This window comes from Chanodichthys erythropterus, chromosome 19 (genome assembly GCF_024489055.1).
Source record: "Chanodichthys erythropterus isolate Z2021 chromosome 19, ASM2448905v1, whole genome shotgun sequence".
Lineage (NCBI taxonomy): Eukaryota > Metazoa > Chordata > Actinopteri > Cypriniformes > Xenocyprididae > Chanodichthys > Chanodichthys erythropterus.
This window is the reverse complement of record NC_090239.1, coordinates 33,351,601-33,366,306: the sequence shown is the minus strand read 5'-3', so window position 1 is coordinate 33,366,306 and position 14,706 is coordinate 33,351,601. Positions and strand designations below refer to the sequence as shown.

General features: G+C 35.4%; 1 protein-coding gene across 1 annotated transcript in view; it reads right to left on the bottom strand.

Moving 5' to 3' along the window:
- oplah (5-oxoprolinase, ATP-hydrolysing) overlaps nucleotides 1–14,706 on the bottom strand; it is a 47,195-nt gene that overhangs the window by 20,934 nt on the left and 11,555 nt on the right. The window contains exons 6-10 of the mRNA XM_067370018.1: nucleotides 13,384–13,579; nucleotides 12,486–12,651; nucleotides 10,556–10,694; nucleotides 9,499–9,566; nucleotides 3,944–4,230 (exon numbers count right to left, since the gene is read on the bottom strand). Of these exons, the coding sequence (XP_067226119.1) occupies nucleotides 3,944–4,230; nucleotides 9,499–9,566; nucleotides 10,556–10,694; nucleotides 12,486–12,651; nucleotides 13,384–13,579 (856 nt within the window). The remainder of the gene's footprint in view (nucleotides 1–3,943; nucleotides 4,231–9,498; nucleotides 9,567–10,555; nucleotides 10,695–12,485; nucleotides 12,652–13,383; nucleotides 13,580–14,706) is intronic.

Genomic DNA, 14,706 nt, shown 5'->3' with positions numbered 1-14,706 from the left:
ATTGAGGTCCCTGGTACCACCAGACCTCGGTAATTTTTGGAGGTATAAATAATGACGGTTGTGAAATAATTGCCTAATATTAACTGACCTTTTCATTAGCTGCCTCAGCAGTCTAAAACCGCTCGTCAATGTCAAAATGTTTGAGAAGACCAATCAAATTTAAGTAGGCAGGCTTTATGTTCACAGAAGCTGCCTGCGAGCCGAGTGTGAATTCCAGTGTGACACTTCACACTTCAGTTAACGATAGTAAAGTGCGAGACAAGATTTAAGTAGCTGTTTTACGATAGAAGTGTTAAACAACTGACAGAAATAAACAGTTTGCAAAGACTATCAATCAAAACACAGCTTTGGGAAGGGAAGAGATACAGAACAAGAAAGATAAGGAGACTGAGAAAAGAAGAAAGAAAGAAAGAAAGAAAGAAAGAAAGAAAGAAAGAAAGAAAGAAAGAAAGAAAGAAAGAAAGAAAGAAAGAAAGAAAGAAAGAAAGAAAGAAAGAAGGTGATATATTACAATGTATTCCTATTTAACACAGATATGAATTACAGTACAAATTAAAGCTGCAAGCAGTAATAAAAGGGCCCTCGCAACTGGGCTCACCGCCACACGTTGGCCTTAGGAAAACAGTTAACAGTGTAAATACAAGGGAAATATGGCAAAGTCATTTCAAAGTGCCACAATTCCTGCTGCTAACAGGGGGCGCTTTGACTGTAACTGAATATTGTCATGTAGATGTCTTCAGGCCAGGACTATTATCAAACGTGAAGTTTGGATCAGATCAGAGATTGTGGGCCCTATTTTAACGATCTAAATGCAAAGTGTAACGCACACGGCGCAGGTGCACTCAGGGCGTGTCCAAATCCACTTTTTGCTATTTTAACGACGGAAAAACGGTCCGTGCGCCGGGGCGCATTTTTGAAATGGGTTGTCCCTATTCTCTTAATGAGTAATAGGCGTAACGTTCAATAAACCAATCAGAGTGTCATCTCCCATTCCCTTTAAGAGCGAGATGCGCTTGCGCCATGGCGGATTGCTATTTACATGGCGGAATTTGTTGGCGGAAAAGCTGAACGCTTTTCAAGCGAAGAAACCGATCTGCTCCTGCGCGAAGTTAAAGCGGGCTTGCAAATGCAGGCTTTCAAATAGCTCCGCGCGATGAGTCAGTTAATATATATGTGTGTGTATTGGCATGATTGTTCAATCAATTAGCCACAGACACGCCCTTCCACGAAAACTCTAGATCTTTGCAATTTAATGTCTCAAAGGCCTTTAGATTAGACTGACCGAATATGACCTTGATCCGATTAAAGCACTAGGAGGAGTTTGTTAAAGTAGAACGTGTGGAAATGGTAAAAACTGTCAAAATTTTGCAGAGAAAATTCAAAATATCTCACTTCCTGTTGGGTATACAGATTTTGCACACAGGGGCTTTTTTGTTGTTACTGGGCTTTTACATCTGTCTACCAAATTTCATACCTGTATGTGAAACGTACCACGAAGGGCGCTTAATTGAAATTTTGTAGGTGGCACAATCAAGCCATTTTTGCTAACCTAATCTACACCTAATTCTGAAACCCATATCAGTCGTAAATTTTCACCACTTCTGCTGCGTGTGCAAAGTTTCTTGAGTTTTCGAGCATGTTTAGGCTCTCAAAAATGCGATAATAATTGGCTGAGCAATTACAATAGGGTCCTCACACCATCAATGCTTGGGCCCTAACTACAGGCTCACTTTAACAAAAGCATCTTTTATAATTGCCATATTAGTACTATTGTATAAATATATATTTGTATATCTGGTCCTTGAATGTGTGATATTTCACAAGTATCAGCACTGGGACTTTTCAACGTTTGTATCACTCTGTTTGTCTGTGTTTGCATGTTCGATACAAAATGACAGTCTAAGGCCCTGTCCCAAATGGCACCCTAAACACTCTTCCTACGAAGTCCACACATTTGTGACGTAACGCCTCTTTGACTGTCGGGAAGAAGTCTGCTTCAGTGCAGGCTTGACAAAAGTGTGAATCGAAGGCGCATATCGACCGCAAAGGGGACACTCGCAAGCAACCGGGACAAACAGAACACACTAAAGTCTAATGGAATGGACACGCGCACGCGGCAGCCATTGTAAGTCCACAAGACCGTAAGTGCAGATGAAGTGTGCTATCTGGGACAGGACCTAATATTAGAGATTTCAGTGCAACTTGCATCATTAAGCCAGTAGGTGGCGACAAGTGACTCTTTATGAGCAAGTAATTGAACCATTAATTGAACAGATTAGTGCAGCTAAATTTGGTGCATAATCATGTTCTGTACACACAGTTCAGTAATTTACAGGAGCGACAATCACATTCTACAACCAAATTAACTCCCGAAAAATGCAGGTGGTGACAACTGCATTTATAAAAATTCTACACATCATGTATAGAACCAAACTGAAAAACTAGTTTCATGACACATTTTAACATGCATCAGAGATGTTTTTCTCTTCTGTATGTGCTTAAATCGAGCCTTGACTATTTTGTGTTGCCAGATCTTGCTAGAAAAACATTATGCTTTATGCTGAAAATAAGACCGTAATATTGTGACTTGCACCTGCTCACTTTAAATAACTTCATAAACTCAATCACTTTATTACCCAAACTTAAACTGCAACCCCAAAAACGAATAAAATAAGTGGTCCTGGCAACACTGCAAGAGCCCACTCTGTGAAGCAGCCTTTCCAAGCATAAGCAAAACACAACTCCTCTGTCGACTGTGCTTTAGTTAAAATTGCTGAACATAACGAGTCTTTTGTCGCTGTACTATTTTTTGGTAAGAATAGCAGTGACCAAACACATGAGACGCCAGAACGTTGCCATCAGCTGATCTGTTATGTGCAGTGCACAAATTCTGTTTGCAGAAACATGAACTATTCTTGCAGTGTATGAGATCTACCTGTGTTCGCTCTGTCCCTGATCTCAGTGTAATCTTGTTATCATATTAACAAGTGGCAATCTAAATAAGTTTGAGTTTATTTTGTGCAAACTCTGGTTTCTCAGTCTCAAGAAGGTGAAATGTTTTTATTGCTGTTCATTGCCATGGTAACTTGTGTCCCAAATGACATACTATACTATGCACTTATACAATGTACTCAACCAACCAACCGTATTGTGTATAAATAGTAAATGAATTTCATAAGGTCATTTTTTCTTCCATCATTGAAGTCTAATAGCCCCTCCCCCTCCGTTACATAAGGAAAGCTTTGACAGTTGAGTGCATGAAGTGTCCAACATTCAACACTTCGTTTTTACGGTTAATTAAATGCATCATCCGGGTATTTGAAGTGTACTATTTTATTTAAAAAATTTCAGTGTTAACACGCTATTTATACTAAAAAAGGGCATAGATTAGTCCATAAGTGCATGAATTAGGATGCAGTTCAGCACTTTATTCTAGGTAATAAGTCGCAATCCAAAATTGGATCAGTCAGCTGTGAGTAAAGTGATATCTGATGCAGTAAATTCACTCCGCCTGTATCTCTTTATTAAGCTCTAAATTGAGGGGTATTCTAAAAGGAGGCATTAATTAGTGTTGCATTTATATAAAGTCATATAATTGTTCTGTTAATGCACATAATATATATATATATATATATTTATATATATATATATATATATATGTGTGTGTGTGTGTGTGTGTGTTAGTGCTGTCAACATTAATGTGTTAACGCATGCGATTAATTCAAAATCCTTACATATAATCATATATATATATATATATATATATATATATATATATATATATATATATATATATATATATATATATATATATATATATATATATATACACTTTATTTGCATTGACACAGTCTAAATGTAAACAGGTTGTATGTCCTTTTTTCTAATTTCATAACAACAACCAAGCTATGAAAACTGAAAGTGACAGAATAGTGTGCTGTACCTGTGTAAGCGCTCTGATTGGCCGGCACATGGCCTCATTAGCCACACTGATGAAGCCCATGGCAACATCCTCTACACTCATTTCTGAGTGGTGTTTTCCAGAAGCACTACTAGATGATTGGTTAGTAGAAAGGAAGTGGTTAATTTCTTGTGTGAGTTTGCGGAAATGCTTCATGGTTTCCTCGGTTGAGAGAGGCTCATTTTCTCCGGGGCCAAAGATTTTTGGGAAGTAGGAAGGCAGCAAGCGACCAAGGGCTAGATTTGCATCAGTGACAGTCAGAGGGCCACCTGAACCAAAAGAGAAACAGAATAAACGTGTGCCATAGAGTTAGTGTAGCTTTGAGTCCCATCTTTATGACACACTGACTTCAGACTTTTTCAGTTGAAAAAAAAAAGTATGCAAGGCAGAAGCTGTCGCAGCATATTTTAAATGTATAAACCTAAGAGTGAAAAAAGAACATAAAAGAGACTTGTGGTCTCTTGTGACTTTTGGATTTGTGGTACGTGAGAGCTTCCAATATCACCTGCATTCAGTGCCATTTAGTTTTTCTTCTTCTATCAGCAGGTAGGGTTTTACTTACCTCTGCTATAATGACAAAACAACTTAACTTTATATTTATTAGATGTTGTATGGTGGGTAGCATTTGTGGTTTTACAGTAAATATTATTTAAATGAGTTTTACAAAGAATAGTGCCTTACAAACAGTGTTAATTTCGTTGATGAATTACTTTTGCCATCAATTTTCGCCAACATTTTTTCATTGACAAAAACGAGACGATAACTAAATGACAAAAAACTATAATACAAATCTAATGACCTTTTGTCAACGAATAAGTATGAGATGAAAATGTTAGGGAGATATGATATTTAATCACAATGAATGTGCACAGTAGGGAGATAAGATGCACACTAATGTTAACGCACTGATCTACCTGTCTTATAAAACATTTAAAAATGTCTGCGAGAAAGAGAAAAACAGACATATGTATAAATTTCACATTTGATGTCAAGGAAAACAAGACCATTCGTAAACGTTTGGAGTGACATAATTTCCGGGAAAATACAAAAAAAAACAATAAAATAGAGGGCTTGACAATAAAAACTGCACAATGACCCTGGGCAGTTGAAGGACTTGACAAAAAGTTTATCCTACATTTGCACATGTTTTGCCAATTTAAACAATAAAGAAATTTTATTTAAGTGAAAGAAGACATTTTTGGCGAGTATTCATTTAAACAGTTGATTATGTCTTAAGTGAAAGTAAATAGATGGGAGAAAATCATATTTGGAACTGTGCATTAGTTCTTAAAGTGACAGCAGCCTAAACCTGCTGCTGTCTGAGAAGATAAAAAGAAAATCACTCACTGCTCTTGACTGAGTAACTCTAGGTTTTATACAAGGAAGACTTACATTTGATTACTTTATTCAATTTCTGTAGGTAGTATTTCTTACCTGAATACAACTGTTAGACCTACCTAACAAACTTAAAAACACTGTTTATTTCATATGTATATTTATTCTACTGTATTTATTTGTTCTTATTAACTGACTGTTGAATTTTAGTCAAATAAATCTACTGTAGATTTAGTCAACTAAGATCTAATTATATTTGGTCGACTAAAACTAAAACAATTTAGATGACTAAAATAAGACTAAAACTAAAATGCCATTTTAGTCAAAAGACTATTACTAAAACTAAATCAAACTTGCTGTCAAAATTAACACTGCAAACAAACACACCAATAAATATGTCAAAGGTGAGACTAGACATCTTTTTTTATTATTTATAAAATCGATGCAATTAAGTGCTGAATCATACATATGGTATTCTTTTAGGAGAATACTTTGCCATGAATTTGCTTCAATGCTCACTATAGCTGAATTAAAAAAATAGCAAAAAATAGTTTAAAGTGTTTTTTAATTATAAAAATGCACTGAAGATGGCAACAGATTCTGATAAATGGGACCTTGTTTTTAAAACAGTAATTATGTAATGTATATTAAAGATAAATAAAAAATACTGATACTAAGATATATAGGGTAAATAAAGGTAATGATGACAGTTAAGCTTGATCCTCCAACGATAGGTGACTTGATGAATTTGTTAATTAAAGGATTAGTCAACTTTCAAATTAAAATTTCCTGATAATTTACTCACCCCCATGTCATCCAAGATGTCCATGTCCTTCTTTCTTCAGTCGAAAAGAAATGAAGGTTTTTAATGAAAACATTCCAGGATTATTCTCCTTATAGTGGACTTCAATGGCCTCCAGATGGTTGAAGGTCAAAAGGCTTTAAACAATTCCAGATGAGGAACAAGGATCTTATGTAGCGAAATGATCGGTCATTTAAAAAAAAAAAAAAAAAAGTATATGCTTTATCAACACAAATGATTGCTTTGCACGTGCTTCCGGCAGACCACATTTCCATATTCTTCAAAAAGCTTACTCTGTGTGTTCTACACCTTCCCTATTCAACTTACGGATCGAACGCTGCGTTCGTTTCAATCAACCGTTTCGCTAGATAAGACCCCTATTCCTCGTCTGGTATCATTTAAAGCCCTTTGAAGCTGCATTGAAACTGTAATTTTGACCTTCAACCGTCTGGAGGCCATTTAAGTCCACTATAAGGAGAATAATCCTGGAATGTTTTCAACAAAAACCTTAATTTCTTTTCGACTGAAGAAAGAAGGACATGGACATCTTGGATGAAATGGGGGTGATTAAAATTTCAGGAAATTTTAATTTGAAAGTGGACTAATCCTTTAAGATTATTTAAGATTATTTAAGTATTTTGAAGATCAAGCCTTGACCCTGAGGAGAAAAATTATGTGACTCACTTACAAATATAGTATATATAAATATATAAACAGTGGTATATCAAAGAAGGATCTCTAAAAAATATAACAGGCGTGTTGATACAGTAGGTGATAAAGACATAGCAATGCGAGCAGAATTTTCAGATTATTGTGTGGATTAATTTACTCACTCTACCTACACTACTATTGAAAAGTTTGGGGTCAGAGAGATTTAATGTTTTGGAAAGTCTCTTATGCTCACCAAGGCTGTGTCTGATCAAAATACGGTAAAAAAAAAAAAAAAAAAAGTAATATTGTGAAATATTGTAATTCAACATTGTAATGATACAAAATTATATAATTTCTATTTTAATTTATTTTAAAATTCCAGTGATGACAGTTCTTCTCATTATTATTATCAATGCTGAAAATGGTTGTGCTGCTTAAGATTTTGTGGAAACTTTTTTTCAGGATTCTTTGACAGCATTTATTTGAAACAGAAATCTTTTGTTAACATGATAAAAGTAAAGAAATGAATACTTTTTCTCAGCAAGGATGAATTACATTGATCAAAAGTGACAGGTCTGATTAGTGGGTCCTATGGAGCACTTTTGTTTTCTAGTAAAACTAATTTATGAATTGAGCTGTTTAGTGCAAATTTTCTGAAAAGACACGATCACTTTATATGATGCACAGATTTAAAGGATTAGTTCACTTCAGAATTAAATTTTCCTGATAATTTACTCACCCCCATGTCATCAAAGATATTTATGTCTTTCTTTCTTCATTGGAAAAGAAATTATGGTTTTTGAGGAAAACATTCTAGGATTTTTCTCCATATGGTGAACTTCAACGGGTACCAACGGGTTGAAGGTCCAAATTTCAGTTTCAATGCAGCTTCAAAGGGCTCTACACCATCCCAGCCAAGGAATAAGGGTCTTGTCTAGCTTTCTAAAAAAAAAAAAAAAAAAAAAAGAGAATCACGCGTGACATAAGTACCACGGTAGACTGCCATTTCATTTTCTCCTCCAACTTTAAAATCGTCCGACATTATTGTTTTACCTTTATTTTGTAAAGGGCATTTGACTTAATGAAACAGCGTTTAGTCAAACGCTTTGTAAACACTTGCTTGGTACTTCCGCCTACGTCATGCGTGAACTTTACGATGTGATTGAGTAATGCTTGGCGCATCGCAGGAAAGTGCAAGACGAGCATTTGTGGTTAAAAAGTGTATATATATATATATATATATATATATATAATACACACTTATATGTATATTATATATATATATATATATATATATATATATTTTTTTTTTTTTTTTAGACAATTACCCATCATTTCACTAGACAAGACCCTTATTCTTGGCTGGGATGGTGTAGAGTCCTTTGAAGATGCAGTGAAACTGCAATGTGGACCTTCAACCTGTTTGTAGCCTACCCCAGTGAAGCCCACTATGGAGAAAAATCCTGGAATGTTTTCCTCAAAAACCTTAATTTCTTTTCGAGTAAAGAATGAAAGACATAAACACCTTGGATGACATGGGGGGAAATTATCAGGAAATTTTTATTCTAAAGTAAAAAGGCTTTTATTCACATATAAACATTCATCAATGCACACATCAGTTTTAGTAAACAAAAGCTCAAGCATGATTTCTTGATGTGCGAGAACCAGTGAAGTTCATTCTCGTGTGTTACGCAGCACTCATATGGATTAGTTTTACAATGAACTTTTTGAAGCGACAAAGTGGTAGTTGTGTGACACTGCCACATAATGAACATGTTTTAACCACTCTGTATATAACTGTATATTTGTGTATCAGAGTTTTAATAGGTTTTACATGTTTTATTGTCCATTTTACTCCTCTTAAAAATGTGTGTGTTTGTCTTTAAGAACTGAGACTTCACCTGTCATGTGACCAATCACCTGACAGGTAGTAGGAAATAGCATCTCATTATAAAAAGAGCAGTATGGCCTAAGAGAGGGGCCTCAAAACACTTAGGTCAAATCGCTGCCTTGTTTGTGGAGTACCTTTGTTTGAACACTCACTATTCCAGGACTTCATTCTTACACTTGCACTTTGGATTATTGCACATTGGATTGTATATACACGGGTGGACACATTGGACTATCAACACACAGAGTTTCTGTTGACTGTTTTAGGGTATGGAACTGATGGACTGTATGCTTTTACCAGTCTAAGGACTCTTTATATGTATTGTGTTGTTTTAGTTCAGTGTCATTTAGATTGATGTAAATACATATCTGTTTCTTTTATATCTGCTGTTTTCTTGTCTTCATTTTAAACCCAACGTACAAATATTTTAAACAGTTCTCCTTTTAATTGTGTTACCTCTGCCAGTAAGGCTGAGCGTTACAGTTGCATGGACAGAAATCATTCAGATTTCATTTTAAATATCTTCATTTGTGTTTCGACGATGGACAAAAGTCTTGCAAGACTTTCAGATTGCGAATGACGGGAGGTTGAGTAATTGATGACAATTTTTTTTTCATTTTTAGGTGAACCTTTTAATTTCATTGTACTTTCTAACAACTTGCACTTATATATACTGAGGCATGTGAACTGGGACACTGCAATAGATGGGAGACATTTGAGTTGTTTAATGCACACATGTGAAGGACAGTTGGGCAAGAGCAAGTATTAGGCAATGTAGAACTAAGTGTTAAATGTACAAGTAAGAAGAAGAAGACTGAAAGACGGTAAGTCTGATAAGAACCTAACATCCGCTCTTACCCTTCCTATAGCAGGCCGGTCCAGGATGAGCACCAGCAGACTCTGGCCCCACAACAAACATCCCTGACCTGAAATACAGAAGAAATATTCAACTTTCCTAACTTACACAGGGTTAATACAGTTAAGCTCTCATTCTTTATGTTTGTAAGTGTACTATGACATGTTTTGTGTGGTATATAAAATGTTCTCTCAGGAAGTCACATGATCCAGAGTGGTATATAATTTTAAAGCTAGATGACGGGATAGTTCAAGTTATTTGTGATATATTATTTACCTTCATGCATGAACATTTCAAAAGGTAGTTTACACAAACAATAAAGTCTCATTTGTTAACATTTGTTAATGCATTAATTAACATGAACTACAATGAGAAATGTATTCTTACAGTATTTATTATGCTTTGATGATGTTAGTAAATAATAACATTCATGTTCATGTTACTTTACATGAATTAACAAATGTTAGCAAATACAACTTTTGATCTTAAATGTATTAGTAAATATATTAGGGGTTTCAGGGGCCAATAACTAAAGAAACAAATTTATTTCGACAGTGCTGATTTACTTTTTATCAAGTGCAAATATTTTTTTTCAAACTGATTAATTTTAATACATTTTATGTGAAATACACATACAAATTTCACTACATCAAACGTTGTGTTTATCTTATTTACTAATCAGGGGTTTATTTACTGTCAGGGATGTTTGCAGTGAACATAATCTTTATTTATAGAGAAACATTCCAAAACTGAGTGTGCACGATAGCTTCAGATGATTGCACAGCCAGTGTTTGCATGAATGCATTTGTGCTGACGTTGATTAATCAGTAATCTTAACCAATTAAATTATTAACAACAAATAATTGGTCATCGATTGAAAAGCCACTGGTTCTTACTTATCTGTCTTATGAAAAATCACAATGAGAACAATTGAACCAACCAATCTAAATCTAAAAGAATGATTTAATGAAAGAATGAAAAAGCATTACAATATAAGAGAACAGACTCAACAAATCAATAATTACATTGTTATCTATATTCGTATTGTATGATTGTTACCGGAAGAACAGTCGAGAGCCTCCACCTGCTGCGACAGTGCTGATGTCAAGCTGTGGTGCCTGCAGGGTGATGCCAGCGATAGTTGCTTCAAACACATGTTCATACTGTCCAGCGTATCTGCTCACATCTGTAGAGGTGCCTGTAACGATCCATCATCAGTAACGACGTCAAATTGCTCAAATGTTTCTGTTTTCTGAAATTAGTTCTACACCTTCTTCACCGCATGCTAAGCATGAACAAATACATACGTAAAATGTAAGATTTGAGAGCTGTGCTGGAAGGTAAGATTTTCAGTGAATTACTTAAATTTCAGTCAGTTCCTCACACAAGGCATCATATGAATGCAGAAGACTTGAAAGATAATGCACAAGTTACAGTACTGCTACAGTATGATACTTTTACAGTATGGTATGGTGTGATTTTGTCCTATTTAAATCTTAATAGCTCCTGGTCACAATGATTTGGTTGTATGGTAAAAAAGCAGTGTGAATGAACATAATGTTCACATAAATGTCATTTTATATATTTTAACTTTAAAAAATATAACATAATTTAACATAATTAAACTGTAATCAGATTAATTTGTGCACTGTTCATCAAACCTTAACCAATACACAGAATTCAGTCTTTGTAGAATCAAGCCTTCAGTAGTATTAATATTTTACACGCTTAAGATGTATGATGTGTAACCAGATCATGGCTCATTGACTTTTATGCTGCCCCTCTGAACCCACACAGTTGTATCTGTCAAATAAAAAGGTAACATGCGATGTTGGCTATGTAATTCTGATATGTCAGTAAAGATCATCTGGCTGTCAATGCTCAATTTAGGTTCATTATCATGGGTCGCAATTTCTTCTTTAGGCAACAATATATTATTTACCACTATTCTGTTCATTAGGCTATTTATATAGGAACTGTTATTATTAATCCATAAAATTCAGGATTGTCCCTATTTATAGATGAAATGATACATCCTGTATTGAATCACTATGAAATGTGATTTGTCCCATATTTTTCCTATACACTGTTTAATAAACAATGTATTTGCAGTAGGGAGAATGATATAATAATATAACATAAAACCAAATCAATTTCACAATAAATAGCAGAGAAAAAAAAACATGGTTGCAGCACAAAATCAACGTCAACGCCTTTGTTTCCTATTGGCCATTAGAGATCATGCAGGCGTGAATGGGTGCCCCTTGTTAAAGGATTAGTCCACTTTCACATAAAAATTTTCCTGATAATTTACTCACCCCCATGTCATCCAAAATGTTCATGTCTTTCTTTCATCAGTCGAAAAGAAATTAAGGTTTTTGATGAAAACATTCCAGGAATATTCTCCTTACGGACGCAGCGCCAGTTTAGTTTTTTTCCGCAAGTAGAATAGGGAAGGTGTAGGACATACAGCGTGAGCTTTTTGAAGAATACCGAAAGCGGAAGCACTTGCAAAGCGTTAATTTTTGTTTATAAAGCATATACAGTTGTATTTTTTTTTTTTTCAAAAATGACAGATCGTTTCTCTAGATAAGACCTTTATTCCTCATCTGGTATCGTTTAAAGCCCTTTGAAACTGCACTGAAACTGTAATTTTGACCATCTGGAAGCCATTGAAGTCCACTACATGGAGAATAATTCTGGAATGTTTTCATCAAAAACCTTACTTTCTTTTCGACTGAAGAAAGAAAGACATGAACATCTTGGATGACATGGGGGTGAGTAATTTATTAGGAAAAGTTTATTTAAAAGTGGACTAATCCTTTAAGTAAATTTTATTTATAATGTTCCCCCTTTTACCCAATATTAGATTCCTTTTGTTTTTCATAGAAAAAAGTCAGCCATAGAAGTTTTAAACAACATTGAGTAAATGATGACATGATTTTCATTTTTGGATGAAGTATTCTTTTAAACCTTCAGCATATATTACCTCCCATGTCAAAGCCAATGACGGGCTTCTTTTCTGTAAACCCATAACATGTGATGGCATAGCCCACAACTCCTCCAGCAGGACCAGAGAGCACTGCCCGAGAGCCACAGAACTGCTCCATTGGTGTCAGCCCACCATCTGACTGCATGAATAACACATCCACACCCTGAGAGAAAGAGAGAGATTAATTTAAATCGGGGTATTAATTTAAATCCGCAGTAAGCGATTTCTGAGAAATGCTATAGAGAGTGGATTGGACCGAGCACCACGACACACTTCTAGCCAATCAGCAGTAGGGGGTGTATACACTCATGATGGGGGAGGAGAGAGAGTGAGCAAGAGGGAAATTTGAGGAAGACTGTAGAAAGAGATGGCTGAGAGACATTACAAAAGAGAAAAGGGTCAAAGTAATATAACTGTAACACAAGGGTTATGATGATCAGGCAAGAGCTCTAGGACCTGTGTTAATATTAGAAAAGCTTTCCAGCGCTGGAGAGACCTAAGTGGAAAGGCCTGAAAACGGACGCTAAGGTTGCACTGATTCTGCTCCATATGCAAGTAATGTAGATTTTGCTATGTTTCGCAGAACCAAAATAGGCTGCTGTTGTAATGTTAGCTATAGTAACAAGACAATTTTGAGTGTCATTGTTTGTCTGGAGCTGGTGTGCTGCTGGTGAATCTTGCTTGTATATTAATTTTTTGTTCTTCTTTGTTGTTCATTTGTTATCCACTCTTGCATTGCGTGTTTGTGCATTTTGGGTTCGGAAAAATGAAGAGGGGAGTGTTTGTTTGGACTGATTTCAAATATCAACAGTGTTTAACAATGTTTCTCAGAAATTGCTTACTGCACCTTTAAGGGGTAGTTACAAAAGCTTGATAAAGTAAAACACACACATACCTTCAAGCCTCCTTTAAAGCCTGCAGTGAATTCAGTGAGGTATAGGTGTATTTTTGGCGTAAGGTAGGCGTCAGTACAAACAGTGTAACCACGAGGCACTGCTCGCACCATGGGCATCACCTCACTGGAAAGAGACACCTGAGTGAAACCAAGACGCTTTGCCAAAGACCCCACAGCCTTCTCATGAGCCGCCCATCTGAAACACACACAGACAGAAATTATAAATACAATTTCAATAAATATTTAATAAATATGTAAATATGTCAGATGCCTCAGTGTGTTTTACACATTATTTCGCTGTTTGATAATGGCACATTGGGCATTATGAAATTTTATCTCCACACCAATTACCGGGCTCAGTGCACACCACTTTCACTCCTCTTTATACCAAGTCTTGAGTACTCTCATGAGTATTTCTGTCATTCTCACACAGATAAATAACTCTCGTCCACATTTTGACACTCAGGTATACTCTCTTGACACTGAATTGTGAGTTCTCACACCTTGCAGTGTTCATGTTTATCTCTGTTTAGTAGTTGTTGCACATGAGTCAGCATACTAGTTAGACTAGCAGACCAACAGGCCCCCTGATTGCAGGTATATTTCAATCTCAGTTGTTTAAACCAATTCGACTGTCTCACTCCTTACTATAATCTCAGGTGATGTAATAAGATTATAGTGAGGGGTGAGAAAGTGGAAGTGGTGATTATTGACAATAATATGACTTTTTAAAAACTAAAAACTGTAGGGAGAGTAAAATATAATCTTAAGCAATTTAAATATATTTGAAATCAAATAAGCAATGAAGCAGCAAAGTTATATATGCACTCAATGATACGGTCACAACAGGCAAGCTCTACTATTATGAATCTTTTGCATAGTCTCTATATCAAACACAGTATTAGACAGGAAAACAAAATTGTATCACCACTGTAAAATTTTTCTAAAATAATCTTTTAACTTTTGAAAATGTTATAATTGTGGCATAACACATTATACTACTGCTACTACTGTATCTTCAATAGGTGACTGTTACATTAAATTTAGATTTAAAAAAATGTAGATAAGTTGTCTCGGTTAAAACCGTACAACATTGAAATTCCATGTTGAGTACTATTAGCGAGTGCAATACTCTAAAAATGCTTAAATGAAATTAAAATCACACTAAAAATAGCTTAAAGAAACCCAGTTCCCATTCAGTCGGTCACGTTCGACGTACGTCGGACAGACCGACGAATAGGAATCTCGCCAGAGAAGCCAATCTACTTCGAGTGTAACTAAACGAGCCAATGCACATTGTCATGCAATCATCTGCATCAGCTG